The sequence below is a fragment of the Asterias rubens genome, chromosome 9 (genome assembly GCF_902459465.1).
Source record: "Asterias rubens chromosome 9, eAstRub1.3, whole genome shotgun sequence".
In the NCBI taxonomy this organism is placed as follows: Eukaryota; Metazoa; Echinodermata; class Asteroidea; order Forcipulatida; family Asteriidae; genus Asterias; species Asterias rubens.
In genome coordinates, this window is record NC_047070.1 from 8,556,027 (window position 1) to 8,568,391 (window position 12,365).

At 38.4% G+C, this 12,365-nt stretch overlaps 2 protein-coding genes across 2 annotated transcripts in view; both read right to left on the reverse strand.

Annotated features, from left to right (window-relative positions):
• The window catches only part of LOC117294389 (nucleolysin TIA-1-like), a 69,681-nt gene extending 65,374 nt beyond the window's left edge, over window positions 1-4,307 (reverse strand). The window contains exon 1 of the mRNA XM_033776767.1: window positions 4,254-4,307. The gene's annotated coding sequence lies outside the window, so the exon portion shown is untranslated. The remainder of the gene's footprint in view (window positions 1-4,253) is intronic.
• Window positions 3,263-12,365, reverse strand: part of LOC117294727 (nucleolysin TIAR-like) — a 73,216-nt gene continuing 64,113 nt past the window's right edge. Inside the window, exons 5-6 of the mRNA XM_033777241.1 lie at window positions 4,254-4,305; window positions 3,263-3,297 (exon numbers count right to left, since the gene is read on the reverse strand). Coding sequence (XP_033633132.1) covers window positions 3,263-3,297; window positions 4,254-4,305 — 87 coding nt within the window. The remainder of the gene's footprint in view (window positions 3,298-4,253; window positions 4,306-12,365) is intronic.

Here is a 12,365-nt window from a genome sequence, read left to right on the forward strand (position 1 = left end):
AAGTTATGTCACTCGTTTTTGTGTGTATAATTATCAAGAAATCAGGAACTACTGAAAATACAGGTACAACACAGAGCTCTGTGGAGTCAGAAACTCCCTGGTTGCCAGAACTGCATCAAAGAACACTTCCCCACACAGGGAATGATTTCGTCCAGCCAATTTGCATAACAAGAAATTTAAGACTGAACTTATTTTGCGCACAGTGAATTGAAATATGGAGTAGCTAATCTTGATTTTTGAGTTGCAACTGAATACATTTTGTGTAGCATTTTGCTCTTCTTATGTATACAAGGAAAATTGTTCACTGCCACAGAACACCACGCTGTTTTTGAATAGCAACTGAATACATTTTGTGTAGCATTTTGCTCTTCTTATACAAGGAAAATTGTTCACTGCCACAGAACACCACGCTGTTTTTGAATAGCAACTGAATACATTTTGTGTAGCATTTTGCTCTTCTTATGTATACAAGGAAAATTGTTCACTGCCACAGAACACCACGCTGTTTTTGAATAGCAACTGAATACATTTTGTGTAGCATTTTGCTCTGCTATACCAGGGAAATTGTTCACTGCCACAGAACACCACGCTGTCATTCCTCCTCCACCAAAGCACCACACGACCCATCTATCTAGCAGGATTGCTCTTCAGTATGACAATCATCTCTGCAAACTAGGCACTCTCAATGACCATCCAGTTGGGGGGTCTGAAAGTTCATCCGGAAGGAAGGCAGAGCTCACCCCCACAAAGCAAGACTCCTCGTTATAACGTCACTGATTAGGATCCTACTACTTTAAGACTGACAATCATTGCTCAAATATGTATTTACTCGTCAGGATGCACATTTACAAGATTCGCATTACGTTTGGGAACTTTTCTCCGAGTAATAAATCACTTCTTAAAGACCACTTAATACTGCCACAAACTCTTATATGACATTTTTAATGTCACATGTGAATGATTAAACTGCGTATATATATTTATATATACACAGGGGGATATTCATAAATGGGTCGGTTCAAATTACAGCATAATCTCCCCAAATGCACATATAATGTATTAAAAAAAAAAATTCTATACCACCTTTTTAATTTTGTATCTATTACAAGGAATAGGCCTATTCCTACCAAATTGGTATATGTGAAGGATATATAGTGGATTATGGTGCATTATTTGTAAGTATCCACCATTAATAATTAATGGTGATATTTACCCGAAAGTACAAGAAAATTGAAGTTGTAAATTGAATTGTATGATATGGCTCGCCTTTGATGGATTTTAGCCAACCATTCTCGAGTCAGGTGCATACATTTTTTAAACTGTTAGAGTCCAAAACACTTTTCAGACATGAAATTTGGTACTTGGGGAAAAAAGTATAATATTAATGTATAATAAAAAAAAATATAAAAAAATCAGCACATGGGCCAAACTACATGTACTTGTTCATATCATGTATGGTGTAATAAATATTGTTCAGGCTTTTCAGTCACAATTTGTCTTATTTTTCAAAGAGTAAAAAAAATAGAAAAAATAGAGGAAGACTATCATGCCTGACTTTGGATGATGTGTTGCCATACAGTGACATATAACTTTTTTGTTTATACGATGGACATGATAACTGTACTTTCTACGTCAAGCGTCATCTTTATGACTTCAAAGAATCCATTGACAAATTAGTAGGTTAAACATCATCGAGCTGGCATGCAATATTGCCTTCACAGTTTGCTGGCTTTTGACAGGACAAGCTGTGGTCTGGAGACAAGTTTAATTTTGTATGACCGATCAGGGAGACATCTTTAATGGCGCCAAATCCATTCTAGCTTAGAGAGTCATCTTGATTGGTAACCAAAAATGCAGAATATATGAACTGTGGACGCTGGGTGGAAACAGCCTACTGGAAAAAAAATACAAGTGTGCAACACAAAAGCTGTGACTAAATCACCAATTTTGCAATTGTTATGTACTGGTATAGCTCAAATTATCCTCGTAAACTGTCCATCAGTTTGAAACGTTTCTTTTTTTTAGAGAGCATAAGCAACTACACAAAAATGAAAGAAGGTCGTTGTGGCAAGACATTCTGTCCCTCAGAGATTTTGTCCCCCCCATATGGCGAACTGTGTACAAACTACTTCTGATAGTGCCCTCTTTTGAACCATCCTCGTCCAGCCCATGTAAATTTCTCATGACGGGGGGCAGGAGGGGGGGGGGGGGGATGACGACGACAGAATCCCCAGCGGACAGAATTCACTGGGACACTGGCACACTTAAAATTTACTACAGCAACAATACAGTTATTTAATAATTCCATTCATAATTCTCATTGTCCATCAAAAGTAATTTTTAAATATTTATAATTTTTAAATTTTTGAAAAACGAGGTAAACACATGTGTCATAGGTGCCATGAGGCAAGGCTGTCCTTTTGACGTACGCAGTCTGAAAACAAATGGATTTATGTGCTTTTTCCCCGCAGTAAAAATTGAGGCTTAACTCAACTTAGGTAGCTGGTAATCTCTTAAAGAACTTGACATTGCTTCAGCGTGCAAGCAAGATGTGACTTATGTAAGTAGTTCCTGCCCTTTAAGTAACAAGTGCTTTTCCATATGGATAATGTACCAAGGATCAGGATGCACTGTATGTTCACATCAGGAGCAACTCTACACAATTCTAGAATAGGACGACCGGTCTTGTAGCAACAGCTCAGAATATAGTGACAGATGGGGAATGGAAACTCAGTCAGCGATTACTCTGGTCCGAGACCGTTCCTGTTTCAGTGTGAGTTTCACCCCGTGTCGAGTCGGTGGGTTTGCCCATCGCTAGATAACCCCGCCGGTGTCAGTGACAGGTTCTAATGATCTCCGCCACACACAATTACGATCTTCTTTCACAGAGCTTCGCCGCAACGGGAGGGAGTTTTCTTATTTATTGAGCAGGGAAACTGACGTGGCACTAAAAGAAGGATGTATGGTGAATGTATATGCGGGGCGGACTTAGGTGACATTTATGTTGCTGTACGTATACAAGTGTAATACATTTCTGTGTATGTTTCTGTAGGTTTGACATGGTGCCTATTCACCGGAACATTCAACCAACACAATTTGTTTTGAGAAAAACAAAATGCGAACGGCTAGATGTATGAATGTAAACGAAGATATGAGGTTTTTTTTTTAAGACATCGATGAGAATTGATGATTGTAGAAATTCCCCCAAAATCTGCCAACAGGCTGGTACTCCCCTTTTTTTCGACCTGAAACCTCCAAGATGTTACAATTCAAGAGGTTTACAGACTCTGTGCATCCCTAGACAAGACAAAAGAACAGGTTCAGACACAATGTGCACTGTTACTTTCCCCCTTTAGTGATTGCGTCAATTCTTTCAAGAAAACAGTCAAGGCTTGACGAGATTTCGCTTTATAATAATAATAATAATAATAATAATAATAACAAATTCTTATATAGCGCATTTCACAATAAACCGTATCAATGCGCTTTACATTAGTCCCCTGGTCATAAGGCCAATAAACATCCCTTTAATCTTTCTCAGCTCCCATTAGGGAGTATACAGCCCTGAGCTGCCGTGGCGCTCCGAAAGCTTGTCATTCACAATATCAACCTCTACCCTCGCAGGTACCCATTTATACCCCTGGGTGAAGAGAAGCAATTATAGTAAAGTATCTTGCTCAAGGACACAAGTGTCACGACCGGGATTCGAACCCACACTCCGGTGAATTAGCACCAGAGCTTTAATCCCCAAAACAGAACAAATCCTGAGGAATCACACGCCTGAAAAGAATTTCAATATATTTAAGAGTGCCACGATTTGGGAATATTAAAGGCAGTGGACAGCTGTGGTTATTGTCAAAGACAGGTCCTCTTATTTGGTGTATCTCAACATATGCATAAAATAACAAACCTGTGAAAATTCTAACTCAATTGGTAGTCGAAACCGCGAGAAGAAAAAAAGAAAAAAGAAACCATGTCGCACAAGTTGTGTGCTTTCAGATGCTCGAATTTGAGACCTAAGCTGAGATCTTGAATTCAATTCAAATATTTTAGTGAGAAATTACTTCTTTCTCAAAAACTATGTTACTTCAGAGGGACCCGTTTCTCACAATGTTTTATACTACCAACAGCTCTCCATTGCTAATGTTACCAAGTAAGTTTTATTTATTTTGAGTATTTAATGACGAAAAGTGTCCACTGCCTTTAAAGGTCAATTATCTCCTCAAACTGTTTTTTTCCAACAAGGTACTTACCACTTGTGTCACGCTTTGCGCTTGGTGTGGTAGCCCAGTTCACTTTGATGTCCTGCAGAAATAAAACACAAAGACAAAGAAATAAATACTGAGTGAAACTTCAACAAGTTGCAGTTTTTAACCTGAATATTATAAATATTAATTTGCACATAATCAGATTACAGCAAAAGTACCAGTCGGAATTCTCGCCATCCAAGTTGTCTGGCTGGCCAGTTCAAAAACTGACGGATTTGTGAAACAACAAACCAAGTTCCAAAACTGTGGGGCACAGTCCTGCTAATTAGTAACTTAAAAAAAAAAAAAAACATATTATGAGCATCTTGTTTGACTAAAAATCTTACATTTTCTGTTGATAATTCTATAATTTATTCATTTGCTTTAAACTTGTTAATTAACTTTATAGCAAGTCAGATTCACACTAGTAATGAGCATTTGAATTGTACCTTCCAGATACATGTGTACTGTGCACCTTATTTTACGTTATTATTATAATTTTAGCGTGCGAAACTCAGGCTTACATATATATATTTTTTTTTTACATTGAAACAGCCGTGAAAATAAGTGGCCTGGAACGAGTAACTTGTTTATTTCTTTCCTTGGCCTGACATGTAGGCAACTAACCATTAGTCAATAAATGTGCACTTGAAAAAATCCTCAGTATCAGCAGCTTTTACAGGAAAACTTGTGACATAAATGACTTTTGACTTGACAATTTCTCTGTTTTGCACTTCAGGGTTGAACACACTTAGGAGTCATGTACATACATGTAATATAAGAATATAATACAAAAGCAAATATTATACCAGTTGGGGAAGGGAGGGAGGGGGGGGGACACAACTAAAGACCCGACAGTGGGAAGAAGAAAAGGCACGTTTAAGTGAAGCGTGTGGTTCTAAACCCATAGCATGACAGCGCATGGAGGCCCATAAATTAGTCGTAGACTGTGTATGCAGCGGAACGTGTTGGTACATGTTGGGTATTTACACTGGGGTGAATTGACTGCCCGATATGGATGTTGACGAATGGACTAGTTGGGATGAATGGAGATCAAATCTTCTTCAAGCAGTATCATTCTAGATGTCAAATTAAAGTAGCCACCATAATTTATTATTGCGATCCTATGATTTACAAGTATTTAGACAATTTGAACTGATGACAATTAAATCAGAGATGAAGATATATGATTACAGGTGGTTTTCGCCCGCCACCGTTAATGACAAGTGCTATGCACAAGCTATTTGCGGCGAAAGGAGCAAATTGCATCCCGATTAACGCAAATTTCTGTCATATAACAATTTTTTTTTAATAAAATAAATAAAATGTATACAAATTTTTAAGACCATAATAATGTTCTCGGTAAAGGGCACTGAGGATCTGCTGACACTATCAAACTTTGTTTCAAAACGAAACACTTTGAAGTAATGTAGTTTTAGAGAAAGAGGTAGTTTCCACCCCAAAATTTGAATTTGCGACAGGCTTTTTTTTCTTTCACTGTTTTCCTGCAACTTCGATGACCAATTGAGCCTGAAGTTCCACAGGTTTGTACATAAACTGAGAATACTGGTTCAGGCCTGTATGCTTCGTTTTTGAAAGGGCAAGGGCACCAAGGCATTTTCTCTTTGGCAAAGGGCACCCTATGAGGAAATTGTAAATTTCTACTGGAGCATTTCAAGGGCACCAAGGCAATGGCAAGGGGCAACGGAGGCAATCGCCTCCGTTGCCTCCGTGAAGTATCAGGCCTGCTGGTTGTGTCAATTAGTAAAAGAAAACACTGCTTTTCACAACAAAGTTTGATAAGCACTGTAGAGGCTTTCAGACTCCTGCAGTCGATATCACAAACATTTACACAACTGCGTAAGTCCATTGCGTAAGTTGTGCCATAAACGTTGCGCAAGTGGACTCACGCAGTTGCGTAAAGTTTTTTTGAAATCGGCTGCTGCAGATCCAAAAGTACAGATACTTTTTGGTTTCCTCTTTTAAAATACAAGAAATTAGTCAGAAATTATTCAGAGCTAGACACGTTGATTCAGCAGGCATGCAAAGACAATATTACAGTATTATAAAGAATATTACATGAGCGTGCATTATTTCGTAATTTTTTTTTTAAATAGGCCTGTGTGATCATATGTTGAAAATTTATCCTTTTTTCCACATGTATGTAAATTTATGGACTAAAGGAACTGATGGTTGAGTGGTCGTGACATCTGCTGATGTGTGTCCATGTACATATTCATTTTGGACTGTGCAGTACAAACAAAACTAAAACAAGGGCAGTGTTTTTATTCCAGGCCTGGATTTATTTGGAGGCTTTGGGGAGGTCATTGTCTCTGTTGCCCGAGTCTCGCCCTGCCCTGGTGCATGTTTCAGTTGCACCAATCAAAATAAGCAATTGGTGATTTTTTTTATTATGGTTATGGTATTGAAATGCCATTGGCTAAACTCTGACAGTATATTTTACAGTAATTTTTACTATGGAGGATAAGTATGACGAAACTGATATACTTATTATAATACAAGAAGTTGTTTTCCTGATATATGCCATTCCTCTTCTCGTCTTTAATCATTCCAATCCTTTCTTAAAATTGCTAAAAATGGCCACAACACGTACTCCCTAAAAATTATTATTATAACCATCCAGTCCAGGGTTGACTTAAAAGTACACGACGCCAATAACCGTCACCCCAGCACTTTAATATGCACATGGCTCAGCCAACCATGACCAAATGGCAGTTATTTTTGTGCTGGTGGGTTTGATAGTTTCATTTTTTTTGGGGGTTTCCACACTGCAAATTGCCAAGTCTAGCCATTGAGGAACATAAAAAAAAAACTCCCAAGAATGCCTGTTGCATTTTTAAATTAGTACAGGGAAGACATACCAGCATACTCTCTCAACCCAGAGAGTGGGAAAAAAACTACTTAGTGTACATTTAAATAAAGTGCATTATATATTCTATAATTGACTTGCAATGGGTTGTACGGTGTGTGTGTGTATTAGTGCAACGTGGCATTTTCTCTACCGACAGATTCCATATATTATTTACAACAGGTTGTTTCATCAAAAGGTAGATGTAGATGTAAATGAAGATTGAATTAAAACGAACCCCCACCCCCCTCTGGTAACAGCTGTTCCAATGTACATTCATTCCCAAATGCTGGTGTAGTTTTGCTATCGAAATGTGTTGCCTTTATCAAAAAGGCGCAGCCAATAATGCTTAAATTGACTAGCTGATATTTCGACAAGAAACCACAATATGGTCAGGCCTTGCCTGTTAAATTATTTTGCCACAGGGCTTGGAGGCAGTTTGCTCTGTAGAGAGAGGTAACACGTAGTCCCTTTCTGTGAGAGCTACATTAGACCACAAAGAGCTTTTCCATGTACACGGAAAGTCAAAACATTCCCCGCCGTTTACTTTAAAAGCAAAAGGATATCCAACACGGGCTAATTCTTTATTTATTTTTGATTTTTCAGATTTTTTTTTATCCTCTCCGATCTTTTTTTCTTCTCTTCTATACATCCCCCTTCTTCCTTCTGCGCTTCTTCCCTGAATCCCTCAGGGAAAAGTCTGAGAACACACTGAATCACCAACCCTGTATGGCCCCGCAACGCAACAGCGCTCAGAGGTTCTTAGTGGACCCTCATCAAATTTCAAAGCGTTCATCGCAAACTGCGTTAAGGGGAAGCGGCACCGTGTCTGATGTTCAAGCCCTAGGAGGCACTGGGGAGTCAGTTCAAGAGCTCAATGGACTTCCAAAGAGCTCGTAAATATTGCTGCACGGTATCCTCTTTGTTTGGGATAGGAAGGCCGAGCGATGCGAGTACCATATTTACGCACGCTCAAACATCTTTCGGCGGTGTGTGCCTCAGCAGAGCTATTAAAGTGTGAGATGTTGAATCAAAGAAACAAATAAACTGTGCTGCCTCAGCACAAAAGAAAAATAATTGATTCTTTCACAAACATTCGGGGGGTAATGTAATAGGGCGTCGAGGTATATGCATTCAAAACAGTTTCACTGATGATAAAGGAATTGTGTTTATATGATATTACAAACATATTACTTGGGTTTCAGACAGATGAAGTTTATACAATGAATCAATCCCATTAGAATCATCTGGACAGGTTTAATTTATTATTCTTCAGAATTAGTGCCTAGTCTCCCCCAGCGCGCCCCTCCTCCTCTCTCCATACTAACAGTGGATTTGACCAGCTTTGTGGGTAGCCTGTGACCTTGTCTGGGCTCAGCATTATTCTGTAACTTGTTATTTCTGGTTCTGTGTAATGGGCTGACAGTCAGGCAATTTCAAGTCCCTCTTTCTCCCACCGCCATTCACCGTCCTTAAACAGATAATGACAATGTGTGGACCTTGGGCTCCCAAGGATTCGACAATGAACCATCCGCAATGATGACAAGATGCTGCCCTGTGTGTGTGTCATGCTGAATGCAAACGCTATTCCCACCGCACTCCAAATACGACCACCGTTATTTGATCAACAAGCAGAGGAGACCAATTTGTACTCACAACATCCATCGCTCCATGGTAACATTGCACTGGGTAACGTCTCCCCAATGCAACAAACACATCAAGTGTCCAACAGGCAACTAAGAGCCAGGCTAGCATGGCTAGTGGTTAAATGGATGAACTAACCAATCTGATCAACATGATAAACCAACAAGCCATGTCCTGTACAAAAATAAGTTGAATTCTACATAATTTTTGCTGTTACTCTTGCTGTGATACTTTAAACCCTAAACGAAATGATGCAATTTTAAAATGGCACTCACAAAACAGACAATATTCCACCTTTCAACCTTGAACCAAACAAATAAGTCTACATATGTACATTATTTATGATGATTAACACGGCCTCACCCAATCAAAAAAAAAGGAGAAATTCAAAATCTAAAACAAAAGCTAATAATATTAGTTCTGCTCAATACTAGGAAATTTATCTCATTATTCAGACCCACTTTGTGTGCCTCTGGACATCTGGTATTTACAACAGTTTACTGGTAACCAGTTCATTTTGTAAAGAAAATTCAATAGTGTGTATATTTTTCACATATAAACACACAAAAACACTTTTTGGCATCTGAAACCTGTAAGCAAAAACAGTCACCTCTTCTTATGAGAAACACATTTTCCAATCAAATTTTAGACTTGGGGGGAAAATTATAAACTTGTGTGTGTATCCACCTGTAGTCAATTCCCCATTGCTGAACAATCTCCCAATCTATAGACCACACACCAGAGTGTCCAAAATGCTCAAGTATTTAGCAATGCTGACAATTTTCTCTCTCTCACTCTCTGTTTCCCCACGATTATTATTCTCCCAGCAAGATATCGACTCTTTGTTTTGACTGTCACTTTTGAAGGACTATTTCCTTGATAGCCACGTACTGCGTATTATTGCAAAAACACTGATTGTTGGAATCCTTGTGTGATGAGCGGCGGCGTTGTTTCACCATCGATGTCCTTCAACGCTGTTCACTTGAGAGATATATGTTCCCATCTAAGAAAGCATGGAGACTGGGGGGGGGGGGGGTTAGCTATCTATGTATTGTAATCACAGAGTTATTGACGACCAATTCTGGTTGTAATCTAGTATTACTGATACAGCCTATCATTACTCTCTGTTTTTGCCTCATTTCAACATGATTCCTAATAATAATATAAATAATATAAGAGTATTATTTGTAAGGCCCCAAAATCCACAAATCTAAGGCAAATGTACAGTTGAATCTGTGGTGTCCCTAATCATCAGTGTATAGTCAGGTGTTTTTCTCCAGGCGTGATATTTTGTCCTTGGAAAAAAAGTAGAACATTTAACTGAACACAAGGGCTGACCTAATTGTTTATAATGGTTTAATATGGTCTAATGGACCTTTAATAAGGCTATTTTAGCTATTTTGTTTCTTATTTTTCCAAATATCAGACAATCAGAGTAAAGTAGGAAGAATTTAATGCCCGTTTCTCACATGATTGGACTGAGAGCTGAATTCCATGGTTGCATCATCAACTTATGCACCATTCAATTCCCCCTCATATCTTCACTATAGCCCACTAATAGCAACAACAGTGTAGACTAATTACTGGTATAAGTACGCAGCGACCATGTCTTGTTTTATAAAAATGGTGGTGGTCAATGTGATGTTGTAAAAAAAAAAAAAAGTGAAAGATTCTTAACAAATATTTTAACAGCAACCTCTTGTTCATGCGATGGCATCCTGAATACACACCGATGATTGAGGTTTACAAACTCAATGCCACAATATAAATCTACAATGGGTCTTTGTCTTCTTCAGTGCAATGGCAACTTTGCGGGGGGGGGGGGGGGGGTGTCAATAAAAAAAATCCTGACTACAGTTTCACTTCAATGTCTAGGTACAAAATATAAAGATATTTTTTTTGTTAACTCCCTTTGCAAAAAGGAAAAACAAATACTGTCCAAGCACAAACTAAAAACACAAACAAATATTTAAGTGGTTTTCAGAATGGCTTGAATAAAAAAGTTTAAGAATGATTCCTGATAAAAAAAAAAAATATTAAAAAGGAACCATGTAAAAACACATGCCCAACTAGTCAAACAAATTGAAGGGGGGGGGGGGGGGGTACTGGGTTTGACTGTAGTTCATGTGATGTTTATTACCATGGCCAATCGAATACTACTCAGCTGCCACACACAAATATTGCCATGGGAACAGCTGCCAATCCAATTTGTATTATGAACCCATCTTGGTGGGTTTGTGTCAGTCCACCTTAAAGAGCCTTCCCATGTCTTACAAGCACAGATGATGCAGCCTAATAACATGCCACAGGACCAATTAGCACACAATCAAAGTGACCTAATTCCGTTGCATTTGGACTCTAAGCGTTGATCCATGCACGCAACACCCCCTCTCAACATAGCACTGCTAAAACGTAAGCCCACGAAAAGGCCTGCTACCCTTCCATTGCTTACTGCAAGAAAATAAATGACTTCACAATGCAAATCCATGGTGAACGCCCAATATGGCCTAATTTTCCTGCTAACCTGTGAAATACGCTTGCACCTTAGCAAATTTTTCTGCAACAGTGAGCACAAAAATTTACTTAACTGGAATGATGTGTCAATCGTGCAAGTACATATATAATGTTCATACTTGAACTTCATCCTGAGTATGCCATGATGGATTTCATGTATTCGTCAACAGTAAGCGTGTTTCGTTCCACTGATAAATGGAGACAAATAAATAAAGTTGGGTGACTTTGACAGTGGTTTTTGGTCGTGACAGGCTAAACGATGCATTCACCTTCGATAGCTTTGTTAAATTAGCTTTATTTGTTTTGTGTTGGATTTTGCTGAGTGGTGTTATATATCCATTACCAGGCCGGACATTCTGGGTCTGTTTGCTCAACAATTCCTTGTGCAAACTTGCCCCATCAAGAAGTGGAGTGATCGTCACTGAATCAGACGGGACAAACTTGTGCGTGTGTTTGAGCTAGAGAAAAACTGGCAACGTAGCACGTATAATTCATCCTTCATTCAAGTTTGAAATAAATCATGACATCAAAATGAGCAATTTGGAGTAAATAAAGGAAACAACAGACATTTTTTAACTTTGGACGACTTTGACTGGGATGAATGTTCCAAGAAAAGACACGATTGCAAATTGTCAGAGAGAGTAAATTTATTCTTTGAAATTTGAAAACTCACTCAATATACACTAGTACCAAACCAGCATTTATGGGGTAATTTTTTTTTTTTTTTTTTTTTGACTTTTGCGGCATGTAGTTTTAATTCCCGGCTGGTCGATTTTTGTGGTTTTATAATTTTAGTAGTTTTTGATAATTTCCTCCTACTATTTGGTGCTCTTTTAATTTGTACAGCGCCTTAGGGTCTAGTCATTGATGTAAGGCAATTTATTATTTATACTATTATTATTCTAGACCCAAGGTTTGACCATTTATTGTGATAATTGTACGTAATTAAACCCCCAAAAAACAGTCCATCTTTGCAAAGCTATGCAGACTTTCCCCAGCAATCATCATTTACTTGACAATACTATACTATAATGATTAACATGATTAATATTAATAAAGCCGTTAGCGGCATTGACGACTTGACCCTAGCA